This window comes from Megalops cyprinoides, chromosome 6 (assembly GCF_013368585.1).
Source record: "Megalops cyprinoides isolate fMegCyp1 chromosome 6, fMegCyp1.pri, whole genome shotgun sequence".
Taxonomy (NCBI): Eukaryota; Metazoa; Chordata; class Actinopteri; order Elopiformes; family Megalopidae; genus Megalops; species Megalops cyprinoides.
In genome coordinates, this window is record NC_050588.1 from 3,556,987 (window position 1) to 3,575,003 (window position 18,017).

The window sequence follows — 18,017 nt, forward strand, 5'->3', positions numbered from 1 at the left end:
CCAACCAATGAAGTCAACTAATTAAAGTGATAAGGGAATATCTTATATGTCTTATATGGTTTTATCTTGTAAAACTGAACCATTAAATGTTAGTCCATCCTAAATTTTGGTAAAATACACTTCTGTAGGAGATAAGTTAAAACAAATGTGTTGTAGAACAGTACACCTGCAGTTGTTTGACTGTTAATTAGTTTGGAACACCTTATGGTTTCAGGTCACACCCAGCGGTATTTATGAAAAAAGAAATGCTACCTCCCTACTTCACAACTTTAGAATCAAGAAAGTAGCATGAACAGGAAGCAGAAGTGGTCAAAGGAAGTGCAAATCAGACAGCTCTACTACACTGGCTCATGCTAATCTTCATGCAAAATAAAAGGACCAAACAAAGGGTAGACGAGTTTCTCAAAGCGCTTACCTAACCCATGACCTCCAATTGAGACTGAGAAAAGGTGAGAAGCAGAGAGCGAAAAAGTGAGACTGAAATAAAAATAAATCACAGCAACAACCAAAAAGACAAAATGTGCTCCAAAAAGAATGATAAAACTAAAAAAAAAGAATGTGACTGGAGTGAGCAGCAGGGCAGAACAGGGGCTGTGTCTCTGTGTGTGTGTTTGTGAAAGCTGGGGGGAGGATTCCCCACCAAGTCAACACGGGGCTGTATTGAACATATCTAACATACTGTGCTCAGGCTACTCAACCATCTGCAGAGGACCAGAAGCACAGGTAGAAAATGCTCAATGATGATCCAAGCTTCCTGTCTGATTAGCTATGATGTATTGATCAATAAGCTGTTCAAGATTCAATAAGCTGCTCAAAGTTCAAAGCACTGACTCTCTAGCACTGACCATGTATAGCAAAAGGCATTCTCAAAATGTCACCTTGTTCAGCAATAACAGCCACCATTTTGATAATGACCAACATTTGTTTCATTGTAAGTATAGCTCGCTGCTCTTTAAAAGAAAAGTTTGTATAAACAAAACATTTGTGGGGGGGAATCACTTTGCTGAGGTCTTGTTCTACGTGGTGTATCATAGATATCTATGGTTGCATGCATTAATTAATGTTATGAAAATTAATACTTTAGGCTTATTCAGGCTCAGTTCTGTTCTTGTCCTCCTCATACATACTGACACTCATGCCTCTTGGTGTAGATCCACCAAGAAGAAAACACCAGTTGACCACACTTGAAGGTGAGCTTTGACAACATTCCAAATCATGCACCACTTTTGGACATTCTGAGAGTGCAACTGTTTTTCTTCAATGAGTGGACTCTCTGGGTTACCAGTATTACGTAATGGTAGAAAGGAACCAAGGAAACAATATCAACAATGGATGAAGATGAGCTCAACAAATGACACAGGACCAGTACAGCCCTCCCTAATGGGAGACACTTGACTGGAAAGGTCATCACGAGTGAGAGGCTTATACCTGTTACAGTGCACTTGCTGGCATCCCCAGTCGGCAGTGCTCTTATTCGGTATGGAGAGTAAGGAATCTCATCTCCACCGTACTTGATCAGGATAGTGTAGCGGCCAGTCATGTCTGGAACGTAAGAGACCAGGTAGGTGCCGTCCTGGTTGTCCCGGATGTTGGCCTTCTTTGGTTTCCCCTCTGGATCCTGTACATCATGACCACAAGGGGTCACACAATCACACACAAGTGCCAGACATCTCGGCCATAGCAATGATACAGCCAGTTACAAAGGTCAGAATCAAGGCAATCTTTGAGGAAGCCTTGCAATTCTTGGGACCTTCCCTGTATTTGGATTTAGTGTAATGGAATAATTATTGAGATGTACTAGAACACAGTTTTTAGCACCAAACACTCCTTTGTTCAAATTTCAAAGGAACACTGACGGGGACACAGGTCTTTATGAATAAGTGAACTCATGCTTGTGGACACTACACCCCTCACCGTGATCTGCACTGCAAGCAGGCCCTCCCCGGCATCCTTGGCATCGATGGTGAACTCTACGGGCAGGCTCGCAGGCACTCCTGTGGTGTTCAGCCCGGGGCCGCTCGCTCGCACTTTGCTGGCATCATGAGTGGGCAGCACTTTTACCTTGTAAGGACTAACAAGGAGAAGAGATTGGCATCTGGACTACTGAAGCTGGCTTTCACAATGTGCCAGAGGAGATCGGCATCTATCTAGACTACTGAAGCTGGCTTTCACACTGAACCAAGGGTGATTTAAAGTTGGCTTAGAGTCAGTGATTATGCAGAGTGGTCAGCTGAGCCAGGCAGAGCAAAAAAAAAAAAAAAAAAAACTGTGCTTCTTTAGCTACCAATATGTGGTTAACAAACTTGTTTTGTAATAAGATCTTTCAAAGAAAAAATAGGAATATAAACAGTGGATTAGGAAAGAAGCAAAATTGTCTAGTCTCTCTGTATTATCACCCTCCATTTCAACACACAACACTGCACTGCACCAAAACCATCATATCCCATGAAGGAGACTTCACTGGTGCGGTGCCAATCACTCCAGAGTGTAACAGAACATATTCCTATTAAAGCACTGATACGCAATACCCTTCTGGTATTTGGTACATCTAGGCTTATTGCCTCATGCATATATTTGATCCCAATCATTTACACCACTTTATGTTAATTGCACATATTAAAATCCCCCCCCTTTACTCTGCAGTTTTGAGGCTGTATATGAATGCTTTGGTTATATGCAGTGCTGCAAATAACTAAAGTGGGTGGTGGGTTCAAACTGGGTAGTGCTCCCTGAGAGGAAGGCAAGATTGCACATCTGTAGGTGACAATGCATCCTGTAATTAGTGTGATTGACTAAATCAAGTCAATTCCCTCAAGAAACAATATATTTTTTAATGCTTTGATTCTAATTTTTTTCCAATGTACTGATTTATGCAACAAACCAACACCTAAAAACCAAAGTTTGCCCTGAGCCATGAATTCAGTCACTCATTACAACCTTATTTAACATAGCTCTCAATTCCACCCATCTGTTGCAATGCAGTTTTGATGACAGAACTCTTTGAAGACTATTGCATCAGTTGAAACTTGGACTCGTAACTGAAAGGTTGCCGGTTCGTTCCCCGCTGGGACACTGCTGCTGTACCCGTGGGCAAGGTACTTAACCCACAGTTGCCTCAGTAAATATCCAGCTGTATAAATGGATAATATTGTAAAGAACTGTAACCTATGTAAGCTGCTTTGGATAATGAATGAATGAATGAATAAATGTAAATGTAAACTACTATCATACAAGATAAAAACAAAGCTGATCTTTTACTAATGGGGGGAATGTTACAAGCTGGCATTTCCGTCAGCCTCACCTGTGTGGAATCTCTTCATCAGCGTACAGGACATTAATGGAGTAGGGACCCTCTCTGGTGGGGACATAGCTCACCGTGTGAGTCTGGTCTCCATTGTCCACCACCTCCACTGGCTCTACCACTCCTGGCAGTGTGATGTATGTAAAACAAGGTTTAGCAATAGGACAGCCACAGTGGGTAGAAGACATCTGAGCTCATAGGCTCACTGGAATGTAGATCCCTGCAGGTCTTTGTATATAGGGTTCTCCAAGAAGGATACAATTATCCTCACAGATCTTTGTATAGTGTTCTCCCAAAGAGGATGCTGTGATTGTTACCTGCCTAGCTCTCACCTTTGGGTCCCTGCACTCTGACTTGCAGAGGGGCCACTCCAGCCTTGCTGGCATCCACAGTGAAAGCCTGAGGGATGTTAGCCCTGACGTTGGTGCCCAGACCCTGTCCCTGGCACTTCACCTTAGAGGCGTCGACTGTGTCATGGACAGGCACAGAGAAAGGACTACCTGGAGGGGGCAGAGAGAGAGAGAGAGAGACCTCAAGGTAGACAATGTACTGTAAGGCGAGTGCACTCAACACATGGCAGAGGAAACCTCCTCTCTGAAAGAACTTCTGAAACACAAGAAGATCACTGGCCACACTTGGCTGGTTGCAGACAGATGCTAGAGGGGGACTCACCAGTGATGGGCTGGCCTCCATAGGTAATGTTAAGGTTGTAGGTTCCTGGTTCGTAGGGCACATACTCCACGCTGCAGCTGCCATCCTTGTTGTCGGTACAGGACATCTTCGCCTCAGAGGGGCCCTCCACCGCCAGGCCAAGTCCCCCTGTGCCTGCTCCACTGAGAGAGAGATAGAGTGAGGCTTCAACATATGCTCTGCACCGCCATGGAGCTGTGATCTGTGTCTGTCCACCACCCTTGCCGGTGGCCCTCACCGCGTCTCCACTGTGAACTTGTTGGGCTTGTTGGTCACACCGGACTGCAGGCCAGGGCCGTGCACCCTGACACGGGTGGGATCGCAGCCCTCTGTCACCGGCACGCGGAAGGGGCTGTTTGGCACCGGGGTGCCGTCATAGGTCACCTCCACACTATGCACACCTGGAAGGAGAGGGGAGAGAGAGAGAGAGAGAGAGAGAGAGAGAGAGAGAGAGAGAGAGAGAGAGAGAGAGAGAGAGAGAGAGAGAGAGAATGAAATGATTTCACCTTCCCTGCTATCGAAAGCGTGCTTGCAACTGCATGCACACACAGCACAGGACCCTCACCCTCTTCGTAAGGCGTGTACTCCACTTGGTAGGTGCCGTCCCCAAGGTCCCGGATGAGGGCATCTGTGCAGCTGCCAGAGGGGTTGTTGATGCAGGTCTTGATGTGGTTGCCACCAGTCTTGGTCAGAGCGCGTGCATCGACTGTGAAGTCGGTAGTGGCCTCACGGAAGACCCCTGCAGGAGTGCAGGAGTGCACAAACACAAGCGAATACGTGAGATGCACAGATTGGACATTAAACCTAGGAGCTGCCAGACATACGCAAATGAAAATGAATACAAACACATGAGGATAAACGGGTCACAGGCAGAGCGGAAGTTAAAAGGAGAAGCTAACATGACTTTTGAAAATCCTATAAAGGCTCAGTACCTTTGCCCTCTACTCCAGGCCCAAACACCTTGACACCGCTGGAGTCAACGGCAGGCTCCACGTTGAGCCTGGCAGGGAAGTTTGGTACATCCTGGCCCCCGTAGCGGATGGTGAGTGTGTAGGCCCCCGGGTAGAGGGGGATGTAGGTGATGGTGTAGGTGCCATCTCCATTGTCCTGGATGTGCACCTCCGCCTCCGTGCCATTGCCAGAGATGATTTCGATGGTGAGCTCGGCAGGGCCTGCATTGGTGCAATCCACCACAAACTGCCCTGTCTCGCCCACTTTGGCCCTCTCCAGACCGGGCCCTGAGCAGCGGACCTGCGGGGGTGGGGTGCAAGGGGTAATGGATGCGTCAGGCACGCCCCTTCAGAAAGCACCACAGCATCAAAAAGAACCACGTGTAGCATTCCTCTGCTGAAGTCTCTATTTTTTCTGCCATCTTCCAATCAGTCTTTCTTCAATACATCCCTCACCCTGCTATGCTTTAAAAGAGACATAGGACTCTCAGAATGAATGGGTTTCAGTGTGTCCATATGAAATCAACACAAAATCAGTACAAAATAACCACACGCGCCACCATCACCCGACTAGAACCATTGTGCTGTGCCACAGGCTGTGCTCTCACCTTGGAGGGGTCTGCAGGGGCCACCGCCTCTACAGTGAAAGGGCTCCCTGGGATGGGGGCACCATCATAGGTGAGCTCTACCTCATGGGGGCCTTTGTCCCGTGGGATGAAGCGCACCTGACTGGTCTCAGGGCTCAGGCCTGGCTCCACCTTACAGGGCACAGCTTTGCCTGCAGGGCTTGTTACCTTGGCAGCCACTTTTCCCTGTCCTCCGGCCCCTTTCGACTTGACTGTGATTTCCTGGTCTTTACCCACGGTCATCTCTGCAAGACGGGACCACAGCAGGTCAGCAAAAATCACACTGTTTTGAGTGATTAGCACAGGACCCATGGAAGTCAAAAAAATGACCATTAGTCACAGCAGTTAAGAATTAGTGCAAAACACATACAACAGACGTACATCAAATACACAACAAAACAATATATAAAACACAAAATTGTTTAGGCAGATGAGATGGAGTGAGCAAGGTGCAGAACTTCAAAAACTCACTGTCTCCCAGGCCAGACAGCTTTATCTTGCTGAGATCCAGAGAGGGGGCTACAGCCACTGAGAAGGGGCTTCTGGGAATAGAATCCCCACCGTACGTCACATTCACGGCCATGTTGCCCTGATTGGAGGAGACAGAGATGTGACTAAAACACCAGATTCAAAGAGGCTATGTGACTCTCCTCTAATTATTCTACTCATGTGGACTGAATTCATTATGTTACCTACTGCATAGGTATCTATTCACAGTGTAGGAACCCCACTTGCCACACTGGTATTTCACAAGAGTGGTGACATTGCTTACCTGCTGCACAGGTGTGTACTTGACGGTGTAGGTGTTGTCATGGTTATTAATGATGTCAAAGTCAGAGACTGCATCTCCCTTGTTGGGGCTGGTGAACTGGGCATCCAGCTTGGCTTTGCCAGCTCCCTTGGTGTTCACAGTGAAGTGGGTAGGCTTGTTTAATTCAACACCTTAGAGAGAGAGGGGGCAGAGTCCCAGGCAGAGCAGCAATCAGGTTAGCAGGGGGATACGCAGGAAGGGAAATCAAATAGTATAGTACAATTGTGCCCATTCTATTCAAGTAGGTAATAACCACATTGTATTGTCAATGTATTGTCTTGTAGATTTCCCTTCAGAACTAGAAATATACATACATTTAAAGAAGTTCTAGCTCTAGGGAATGATCAGTTAATTTGTTCCATGAAATCAGTGCTGACCAGTGACTGCTCATTTCCTGCTGGATAACAGTAATTCACTCATGACTGCTATTTCCCACTGGACAACAGGTTCTCACTGATGACCAGTCATTTCTAATGACTTCCCTACCATTCCTGCTGAGGCCTGGCCCTTCAGCTTTGACCTTGCTGGCATCGTGAGAAGGATCCACCTTGATCCTGATGGGTGTCATTGGAATGGCCTGGAAGAGAGGCCCCACCTTCAGTGCAATAACCCAACTGGCTGAACCACCACTTCATGTTTTGAGAATTTTGTTAGATCTGGTACTCAGGATCGATTTTCATTTTTGAGTCTGGAGCTCAAGTAATAACGAAAGTCATAAGTAACAATGCATTTATGTAGTGCTCATCTCAAACTCGAAACCTTTGACAGAAGTGCAGCTCATGGGTTTTAACAACCACTGGGGGTTCTACAGACGAGATGCCCATCTCCCCAGCTATGAATCGAGTTCAGTATTTGGACTGATTGATACATGGCCTTTAAAGAGAGGTTCACAATGAGATGTGCCAGCTCTCCCTACCTGATCAGCAAACAGCACCATGATGGTGTAGCTGCCAGCACCAGGAGGGGTGTATTTCACAGTAAAGGTGTCGTTGTCATTTCGGATGATGTCGAAATCGATGTCAGCCTCTGCAGGGCCAACCACACCCGGGGCACACTTGATCCCAATGCTGATGTCTCCTGTCAACACAGGAAGCAGATGCACAGAGCGAATGATCACTCTTTCATTCACAGGAGGCAAATGCACTGAGAGGATGACCACTCATTCATTCACAGGAAGCACACCGAGCAGATCACTGTGGTTCATTCCAGCATTAAAGAACACAGTAAGTGCTGGTCACAAACCTTGGCCTGCTTCAGCACAGTCCACAGTGAAGTATGTTGGCTCAAAGGCTTTCAGGCCCGTCTTGGCCACTCCAGGTCCAGACACTTTCACCTTGTTGGGGTGACATCCTGCTCCAACATTCATCTGCACAAAGGAGAGGGACATTCGATTCAAGCAGGCCACCCAGTTCCCTAATCCTAATGGTCCCTAATCCTAATCACCCAATTAGATTCAGACAACTACCAGAGCCAGTATCAATCCACCAACTAGCCTGTTTTATCACTTTGAAAGCAAGTAAAAATACTAGTCAAATATCACTGAGAAATAACAAGGTGTTCATTAGTTCTAATAAACCATCACATTTATGCAATGTTTTCGCCAAGCTGTCTGAGAATGTTCATGTCTCTGTGGTTTCAGGGCTTCTGTGTTTTGATCAGCTTGTAACGCATGTCATTACGTTTTGAAAATTGGTGACTATGGTGCCCCCTGTGTCTGATAAGCCCCTCACTATGATACTGACCCAGAACAGGCCATAACAGACACAGAAGACAGGCCAGTACCAGTACTGCCCCTGAACCAGTGTTAGTTTTGGCTTTTTTATTTAGCTTTCATCTTAGCCTTTTTACTAAAGTACAAGTTAGTCTTACATGCTAGTCATGTTTCAGTCATTTCATCAGTCTTATTATTAATTTACTATATTCTAGACTACACTATCCTATCCTAAGGGTCAGGGACTCCCACCAGCCTATCTGCTGTATTTTGCCACCATTCTACCACCAGCAATCCTATTTAAAATATTATAAGCCTTACCAATTAGTTTTCAGATTGAATCTGGTGTGCTAGTACTTAACTAGGTCTAATGTATGGAATGACTGAGTCAACTTTAAATGAACTAATTATTGCAGGAAAACCGTATCAATTAGTATACTAATTTAGATGCTTAGCAAGTATACATAGTTGAATTGATTGTTTCTTGCGGGCAATTACTCACTACTTAATATTATGTTGCCTTTTTTGCCTTAATGACAAAAGAATATATAGTTTACATTTTGTGGAAGATAAGTATGTTTACTAATATACTATATTATACCTAATCTCTACAGTAGCTGGTGAATTGGCCTCCAAAATGAATACATTAAGCTACAGCAAGCTAGACTGTATGCAAGGAAGTTAAACAAGTGAGGAGAGGTGTAACTAGGATAGTCTGCTAACTTAATAAACACTTTTCTCTCCTCACTCAATACAGTTGCGCATTCTCTTTGCAATTACTTATTGTACTGTCATAATGATGTACTTTCCATACCTCCTGCGTAACCGTATCAATTTAGATGAGCTTGCATATTTTGTAAAAATTGATGTAAACCACCACTATAAACATGAGCAGCAGGGAGTACAACATGCACTCTAGCTGTTTTTAGCCAGCATGACTTAACTGGCTGAGTTGGGAGGAACAGCATTAGGGAAGAGCATTAAAAATGGTTATGTTTTGCAAGTGTATGATTGAACTAAACAGGTAAGATGTGAGTCCATTGCTGAAATTTTCATCTTATATTTTTGTGAGAAAATGTAAGCAGGTTTAGTTATAGTTGTTTTTAAAGTGTTTAAAGTGTCTAGTTACTATCATGTCTCCATCACGGAAATACAATGTTGCTGCTATACAGTTTTAGTCAGTTTAATGAACAGAATTAATAGTGCCCAAAATGAACTATAACGGACACAGAGGACACGGCGGCACAGGTACTGACCCTGAAAGGGCTGTTGGGTATGTTGACTCCACCCCAGGAGATCATGGCAGTGTGCTTGAGGGGCTTGCGGGGTGTATAGGTACAGCTGTAAGTCCCATTCCCATTGTCCTTCACCTGCACTTCCACCGGATTCCCTTCTCCATCCTGAGGACAGAAGGGTGAAGAGCACTGTAACCCACAGCAGCAGGGCTCAGAGGCTGATTCCCACTCACAATCCCCCCCACTCCTCATTTCCTCCAACATTTACCTGGGCCTGGATCTTCAGAGGGGCTTTGCCTCCGAGCTTGGCATCCACGGTGAACTCCGCCGGCCTGCCGACGGCCAGCCCACTGCTCTCCAGGCCTGGCCCATATGCCTTCACCTGAGGCACAGACAGGAGTTCATCCAGCACCAGCACCACCTCACTTGTAAGTTGCTTTGGATAAAAGTGCCAGCCAAATTAATAAATGTAATGTAAATGTAATCCACCACCTGCTTTACTACGTCATGCCGGGTCTCCAGCCTTACCGTCATCACCACTGCTATTTCCAGCTTGTGCCTCTAGCATGAGGATGAAATGGTGCCTACCTTGTCTGGGTAGAAGTCTCTACCGGGCGACGGCTTGATCTCGGCCATGAAGGGACTATGCTGAATGTCCTCATTGTTGCAGAGAACATGGACTGCATACTCCCCAGCCTCCATTGGCCAGTACCGCACGTCACATGACCCGTCACCCTTGTCATCGCACTCGATCTTGGCCTGAGAGGGGCCTTCCACAGAGAAACCTAGTGGCAATAGAGGTGTTAGGGGTTATATTAATGGCAGAGGGATTGGGTTAGGGAATATACTGAGGGCAGAGGCATTGGGTTGGAGTGAGGGGCTTTACTGAGGGTAGACAGGTTACAGGATAGGGATTATATTGAGGGCAGAACAATTAGGGGATAAGGGATCTTAATCTTAAATTAATGACAAGTATCAGAGAAAAACTGGAAGTTTCAAAGTGGACAAAAGAAAATGACCAAGACCTTACCCAGTGTGCCAACATTGTCCCCTACGGCCTCCACCACAAAGTCTGCGGACTTCCCCACAACCCCGCTTTCCAGACCCGGACCCCAAGCCCGCACTTTCTGGGGCCCCGCCTCCGTCCCCACCTTCACCTCAAAGGGACTAAGGTGGAGGGAGAGAGAGAGAAAGAGAGAGAGAAAAAGAGGGGGGTGAGCCAGAGAAGTGAGTGAAGCTTCACTTCGAAGCTTCTCTTTGTTACAACACAGGTTTTGACAGCCAGCCAACAGTTCCTACTGTTGCAGGTGTCACTGAGCCACTGGTTGGAAAAACATGACTCAAATATGGAGGGAATCTTCACAAATGTCATGAGGATCCCCAGAAAACGGATGTGGCCGCAATGGGTGCAAAAGATCACTCAGGTGAGGCGCAATTACACACAACTATATATGTTTTAGAGAAGAATGCTCTGCAGACACGGACAGACCAGGTTCAACTTTTCCTAAACACAAAAAGTATCCTACTATCTACTTTCTCATTACAAAGGGACTGATTTCATATGTTTTTCTAGGGGGAACATTTATCAGAGGCACCATTTCATTACAAAGTGAACAGAAGATTGCATTTCCTGGACAAACGGGGGGAAAAAAACTCAAAGGCTAAAACCACTCTATACACAACTGAGAACTGAGAATGACATGTTGAGTTTCAAGTCCTGCAAATGAACTAAAACCTTCAGTTAGAACAGACTGCTCCACCCAAAGGAAGTTGCTCATTACAGACCCCCCCCCACCCCACCCACACTGTGGAGCCTGCTCTGACCTGCGGGGAATCTGCTGTCCGCCCCATGTGATGGTGATGATGTAGTTTCCGGGCGTGGTAGGGTAGTACTCAAAGCTGTACACACCATCACCCAAGTCCTTCCTTTTGCACGGCTCCTCCAGGCCCTCTGATAAGACAGGGAGACAAGCATTTAGCAGAGAGAACACTGCAATGATTACCTCTGTGATGAAGAAGATTGTGTTTATGGAAATAAACTATGCACGAGCCAACAGCAAGGGGCAATTTTTGTCTGAATTTGTCCTCAGTTCTTTCATACTCAAGACTAAAAGCTCACAGAATATGTCAGCCTGTGGCAGGAGAGTGTGTAAAGCCTATTTACCCAGAAACAGTGGGGGAAGAATGTGTAAACCCTGTGTACCCAAAAACAGTGAGGAATAGTGTGGGTGGTGAGACTCACTTGGTCCTTTGATGGTGACTTTAAGGTCTCCAGTGCCAGCTCCTTTGGTGTACACCTTGAACTCAGCTGTTTCTTTGATGCGCAGACCTTTTGGCTGGAGACCGCGGCCCATTGCTCTACAGAGACTGGGGTTGCAAGCTGTGTTGCAAGGGGAGGGGAGAGAGAGAAAGAGAGAGCATATTTTAATGACTAACGCCTATCAGCAGCAGATATATATACACATTATATGGGAGTGTGAGAGCTAATGCAAGACAGAATTAATACAACACACAGTGCTAATGTGGAACAGCGGTCAGTGCTGGGACGCTTTCCCCTCTCAATGGCCCTCCCACTGCTCCTTGCCCCTTCTCCTTACTCCAGAGGACAGGAAGCGGAATGAGGCAGAGATAAGGCGAGGCAGACATGCCCCAAAGACTTATCTGTTACAGCAATGAACCAGGAAGTCACAGTCACACTCCATTTAAAACCACAGGCTAAGGCATGGAAAAACCATGCTTCCCCAAAGGAAACAGGTAGTTATTCTGAAGCCTTTTGAATAACATTATGTAGAGAGCAGACATTTTTTCCAAGAACTGGAATCTCCTACAGATGTATCCACTCCACTGTTACTATTACAAATCAACTCCTTTGTGAAACAGTTCTGCATGCAGTAGATACACACACACACTCTCACACTCACACACTCATACACAAAGGTAACATGTCAAGTACCCAACAGCGATCCAAGGAAACAGGAAATCTCATCAGAGGTCAAGAAGGAGATCCAAAGAGACAGGAAGAGATATCAGCTGAAGAGGCTATCAAGATGAAAGAAGGGAACATCATTTAAGATTTTGAAAAGAAAAATTATATGAGCATGTTGACAGACAAAACTAGATCAGTATGGAAACAAACCTCAAAAATGTTTACAACTGTTGTCAGTGGTAGCGCTATGATTGGGCCTCTTGGTTACGGAGGTGTTTTCAGAGACTGCAAGTGATGGGCTGCCTTTCTTGACTCTTGAAAGGTACCCTAAGCCCCTCCTCCCCTACGGTGCTACCCTTACCCTAAGCCCCTCCTCCCCAGGCTGCTGCCCGTAGCCTAAGCCCCTCCTCTCCCCTATGGTGCTACCCTTACCCTAAGCCCCTCCTCCCCCACCGTGCTGCCTTTACCCTAAGCCCCTCCTCCCCCCTATGGTGCTACCCTTACCCTAAGCCCCTCCTCCCCTATGGTGCTGCCTTTACCCTAAGCCCCTCCTCCCCTAGGGAGCTACCCTTACCCTAAGCCCCTCCTCCCCAGGCTGCTGCCCTTAGCCTAAGCCCCTCCTCTCCCCTATGGTGCTACCCTTACCCTAAGCCCCTGCTCCTCTGTGGTGCTGCCTTTACCCTAAGCTCCCCCAGCCACGATGCTGCCCTTACCCTAAGCCCCTCCTCCCCAGGCTGATGCCCTTAGCCTACGCCCCTCCTCCCCTAGGAGGCTGCCCTTACCCTAAACCCTTCCTCCCCTACGGTGCTGCCCTTACCCTCTCCCACGGTGATGTTGAAGGGGCTCTTGGAGATCTGGCCCCCAGCGAAGGTGATGTAGATGGTGTGTGGCCCCTCCTGCACTGGCTTGTACGTGCAGCGATAGCTGCTGCTGCCCTTGTCCTCGATGTGACACTCCACCATATCCTTCCTCCCGCTGGGGTCGGCGATCACCACCTCCACCTCACCCACCCCAGCCCCTGGAGAGGAGGGGGAGGAGAGTGAGCTCCTACGGCAACACTGGGGCATATGAACCACACTGTCTGGCATTCCCTCCACTCCAGACACCAGATCACGGAATCAATGAATGTATTCTCTGGTTCAGAGGTGGTATAGCCTGGGAACCCTGAAATGCAGCACTGATGCAGGAGTACACGGGCCATACCTGCAGTGTACACATCAAAGTAGGTGCTCTTGTTAGCGATGTTGCCCACAGGCTCCAGCCCCGGGCCCTGAGCAGTCACCTTGCTAGAGTCTCCCTGCGCCATGCCCACATCCACTTCGAAGGGGCTCTTTGAGATGTGAAGGCCAGCAAACAGCACGGTCACCTGGGAGACACGAGGGGTAAAAGGTCATCTCTGTTCACTTCCGAGTGCACCAGCATGATCTGCCTGAGTTTTGCCCTAGCTTTATCCCAGCTGCCATGAATTTGTATGAGGCTGTCTGCTATTGGCTGAACTGTTGGGCCACACCTCATCCACATACTACAGAACACCACTGCTATTGGCTGGACTGTTGGATCACATGTTGTACACATGCTACAGTATCCCACTGCTATTGACTGAACTGTTGGGTCACATATTGCATACATATACCCCACTGTAATAGCTCCTGAAGGGGCTATCGAAAGAAAACCCTTAGTCCAAGACAAAGCATGAAGTTACGAAATCTATACCACATGTGCTGCTCTCAGCCTGTTGTTGTTGAAAATGTGACATGTATGCAAAAATGTGGTGCATCCCATCAAGAACATCCTCCTGGATTAAATCTGATGGAGATGTGAAGTGAAGTAGCTTGCAAGTCCCCCTCTCTCCAGTACCTGTATGCTAACAGACACTTCTGCAGGTATCATTTAGTTTCTCTGTATCAGGGGTCCTCATATCTCCAGTCATTTTTACCTTGTGCATTCCTGTGACTTTGGGAATGTAGAACACGGAGTAGGTTCTGTTTTTGTCATTGTTGGGGGTCACTTTAGCCTGAGGGACACACACAGAGACAATGGGGTTACATGTGTGGATTGTGATGTTGTCATTGTCATAATCATTATCATCATCATCATCATCATCATCCTCTTGCTGAGGGAAGTCCTTTGAAAATGGCAAAATCCATTTACTGTAAAACATCCAATAATAGCTGAGTCTCCAATAAACGCAGGTCTCTTATAATCGCCATTATGCGCGACCCCTTCAGTGAAATAAACACCTGCCTCAAATAAACGCCGGGGAAACTTATATTTATTTTTCGTGACTATAAAATGAAAGCAGTGGGTTAAAATGCTTACAGTAGTCCTATTTGTTTTTAGTGGCTAAAAAATGAAATAACACAAATAATTTTTTACATTAGGCTAAATGAGGCTGTTTTAGTGAATTCAATTTTCCTTATGTGTGTTCATCTGTTCACAAATTAGATTAAACATAAATGAACAAAAGAAGCTGTCTTTCAGATCATGGTAGCCTAAATTCACAGTGATGCTGCTATTCTTACAGACTGTGCTCTCCCATCATCATGCAATGACAATGTTTAACTTACTTTATTAGTGATTCCTGTTTGAGTTGCTACCAAAGAACACTGTATAATGTTTAAGTAGGCTACTTGGGGGCAAAAAAACATGGTGAATTTTCCTGGTCACCAATAACTTGCAGAAGCCTGAGGGCTTTAGGTGAAATAAACGCAGGTCTCTTATCACCGAGTCTCCAATAAACGCTGGTAAAGTTAAGTAATAAAAGCAAATAAACACCTCTGCATTTATTGGACGTTTTATGGTAACTTCTAATTAGAACTTCACATTGACTTTAAACTCTCAGTAAATAAAACAAGCAATTGAAAGATACCCCCACAACAGATATGGCTGGCCTCCTCCACTCCGCACTCACAGACATAGCTGGCCTTATCTTCCCCCCCCGCCCAACAGATACAGCTGGTGTCCTTCACCACTCTCCCTACAACAGATACAAGGATCTCCCTCCCTCACCTCCTCCCGGTGTCCGGCAGGATCTTCCACATATACCAGTACCTCCCCCATGCCAGCGCTGATGGTCTCCACAGTGAAAACGGCCTTCTTCATCACCACATTCCCTGTGGGCTCGACACCTGTGGACAGAGTACCGAGCCGCAGTCATTACTGTATTAAGTCACCTGGCAGGTACGCTTATTTAGAGCATAAAGGTATTCAAAGCAAAGGTACCTGAGTGGATACAAGGCCACATACAGAAAATGTCTGACCACATCTGAACATGTGTCTATGTGTCACACAATGCTATAGCAGCAAATGCCACACTGATCACAGAAGTACTACAAAAGAGGAAAAATTCAAGGACAAGTGCAATGATAACTGATAGCAATACACAAGAAATACTGTCACGGGAGGCTCAGCTACACACACACACACACACACACACACACAGAACACCATGTAGGCTGTACCATGCTAGGTACTTACCCAAATCAACACTGTTACATAAAGTACCACAGCACAGTCATATACTGCATGCAAGAGCCCTACAGTCCGATGTCAGTGTGGGCACTGAAGTGGTTACCTGGCCCATAGGCACGGGCTTTTTTGGGGTTGAGTTTGGGTCGCAGGGGTGCGCCTGGCTTGAGCTTGGCTTTGGGGAACTGGGAGAGATAGGTCATCACGGAGTGCTCGTCCACATTGGGGTCCACTATCTCCTCTGGGGTGATGACCTGGATGGGGCATCAGGTGGAGGCAGAAGACAAGACGACATGGCCCAGGTGATCAAATTCTTCTCTCACATCGCCTCTATGGTTCTTTCCTGCTACCACCACCATCTGCTTTACATTTCACTTTTCATGGCTGTAAATGCTTACCACAATCTGCTGAACAATGCCTGCAGAGCACACATTAACTCAATACAACCACAGGTGGAGATACACAAAGACACAGACACACAAAGACATGGACTGACACACGCACACATAGACACACACGCACATAAAGACAAATGCACATGCACAGCTCTGTCAAAGTAAGGCAGAACTCATGCCTGTGGCCGGAAACATCACCGACCACAAGATTCAACTGCCAGCCTGCAATCACCCTGTCATCACTGCCAGACACTTACGGCAGGGCCACTTCCTGTGCCTTCTGTTACTTGGAGCTGGGCAAGCTGGCAGCTGGCAGCAGCCACGACATCTCAATTCTGCGTATTCCGGGGCATCACGAATCACATAATCCCCTGCATGCTCTCCCACTGACTACTCTGAAAGGCAGCTGACCATCTCAGCCTGCCCCTGTTTGTTGTCTAAACAGAGGATAAGCCCCTTCTGTGAGCATCCCCCCCATTACAGAATTAGTAGAGTAAGGTTATCAGAGCAGCTCAGGCCCCTCTCAGTGGGCGTGATGTTACCTGGGGGATTCCCAGCCAATCATCAGCCTGCTGCATGGCTTCACGGGCATTGTCCACAGGCTTGGTCTGGTCCCACGAGTCCCAGTCGGGACACAGTCCTGGGGGAGGTGGAATGAGGAGAGGCACAACTCTTTACATGCACCAACAAGCATACGGATCCTGCTCCTCATCCTGCTGTTCTCTATGCCCCGTGCCACACCCTCTCAACAGGAGCCTCCTGAACCCTGCCTTCCCTGCTCACCTGGAGCTTTGTGAACCCTGCCACGCCCTCTCACCTGGAGCACAGCTGTCAACCAACGCTCCCAGGGCCTTGCCAGACTGCCAGTCGCGGTTGAAGTTGGTGATAGGCAACTCGGGCAGCTTGTTCTGGATCCATCCCAGCAGCCTCTGCTTGGGTGTCTTTTGCTTGCCCACGTCGGCGTCCTCCTCTTCGTCCCACATGGGCATGGAAATGGAGTAGTGCAGGATCAGCGTCCATATCAGGCCCAGGATCAGCTTCAGGTTCCCATCCACGATAGCCTTGGAGTCTGAGCCAGGGAAAAGGAGAGGGAGGGGAGTTTCCAATGAACCAGGCCCGCTAACATTACTAACATACATTGCCCTGCCAATCAACATGCCATCCGGACTTCCCAGAGGAGGGGGCTGCTGTTTCTATGCTCATCTGAAAACATTTTTCGTTCTACAGAGGCCCTTATCCTGAGAGACAAAGAAATCAACATGAAAGTCTGGAAAACAATCACCAAAATGCAACATGCAGCACACCGAGTTATTATTTTCAATATTATAATTACTTTCAAACACCAGTGGAACAGTGCCAATGCTTAGTGGCCATTTGAGGGAGAGCATAACAAACCTTCACGAGGGGTGACTCGAAGACCCTGAAATGGCAGCCTCCTCAGATACTGTCAAAGACTGTCAGGCAGAACAGGAATGTTCCGACTCCCTCACATTCCCTGCACTGGATATCTGCACATCTCTGCTACCACTTGCCACCACACGCCTATCCGGCCCCAGCAGGGTGCCCAGATCTGCTCCAGGACACAGAATGCGGCTCATTATGACAGCTCAGTTTCCCTGCCCTGTCAAACACATATGCTGATTGGTCACAGAGGGGAGATAAGGGCAGGGTTAGGGCTGGGGGTCCTATCAAAAAAAAAAAAAAAAAATCAAAGAAAGGGAATTGTCAGTTGAGTTGCAGTGTGTGTGTGTGTGTGTGTGTGTGTGCTGGGGGGGGTAATCAAAAACCAACAGTAATCAAAAACCTTACTGAGTGTTACTAACCAACAAACACATTTATTCATGTTTATGTTTCACATGGTCAGATGCAATTGCTAGACTGCTAGCTAGCCATACCAAGTGCTA

The 18,017-nt window shown here is 47.0% G+C and overlaps 1 protein-coding gene across 2 annotated transcripts in view; it reads right to left on the minus strand.

Annotated features, from left to right (window-relative positions):
• Positions 1 to 18,017, minus strand: part of LOC118779147 (filamin-A-like) — a 48,501-nt gene that overhangs the window by 14,592 nt on the left and 15,892 nt on the right. Inside the window, exons 3-30 of one of the 2 annotated variants that reach the window (XM_036531077.1) lie at positions 16,931 to 17,182; positions 16,656 to 16,753; positions 15,825 to 15,972; positions 15,260 to 15,378; positions 14,187 to 14,264; positions 13,454 to 13,616; positions 13,068 to 13,268; positions 11,567 to 11,704; positions 11,149 to 11,275; positions 10,355 to 10,491; positions 9,913 to 10,109; positions 9,593 to 9,706; positions 9,346 to 9,489; positions 7,621 to 7,744; positions 7,295 to 7,455; positions 6,865 to 6,955; positions 6,340 to 6,509; positions 6,039 to 6,156; positions 5,550 to 5,812; positions 4,924 to 5,242; positions 4,557 to 4,730; positions 4,230 to 4,392; positions 3,974 to 4,134; positions 3,634 to 3,801; positions 3,302 to 3,425; positions 1,915 to 2,071; positions 1,429 to 1,618; positions 416 to 439 (exon numbers count right to left, since the gene is read on the minus strand). In XM_036531077.1, coding sequence (XP_036386970.1) covers positions 416 to 439; positions 1,429 to 1,618; positions 1,915 to 2,071; positions 3,302 to 3,425; positions 3,634 to 3,801; positions 3,974 to 4,134; positions 4,230 to 4,392; positions 4,557 to 4,730; positions 4,924 to 5,242; positions 5,550 to 5,812; positions 6,039 to 6,156; positions 6,340 to 6,509; positions 6,865 to 6,955; positions 7,295 to 7,455; positions 7,621 to 7,744; positions 9,346 to 9,489; positions 9,593 to 9,706; positions 9,913 to 10,109; positions 10,355 to 10,491; positions 11,149 to 11,275; positions 11,567 to 11,704; positions 13,068 to 13,268; positions 13,454 to 13,616; positions 14,187 to 14,264; positions 15,260 to 15,378; positions 15,825 to 15,972; positions 16,656 to 16,753; positions 16,931 to 17,182 — 4,323 coding nt within the window. The remainder of the gene's footprint in view (positions 1 to 415; positions 440 to 1,428; positions 1,619 to 1,914; positions 2,072 to 3,301; positions 3,426 to 3,633; positions 3,802 to 3,973; positions 4,135 to 4,229; positions 4,393 to 4,556; positions 4,731 to 4,923; positions 5,243 to 5,549; positions 5,813 to 6,038; positions 6,157 to 6,339; positions 6,510 to 6,864; positions 6,956 to 7,294; positions 7,456 to 7,620; positions 7,745 to 9,345; positions 9,490 to 9,592; positions 9,707 to 9,912; positions 10,110 to 10,354; positions 10,492 to 11,148; positions 11,276 to 11,566; positions 11,705 to 13,067; positions 13,269 to 13,453; positions 13,617 to 14,186; positions 14,265 to 15,259; positions 15,379 to 15,824; positions 15,973 to 16,655; positions 16,754 to 16,930; positions 17,183 to 18,017) is intronic. The other variant, XM_036531078.1, reaches the window with a different exon arrangement.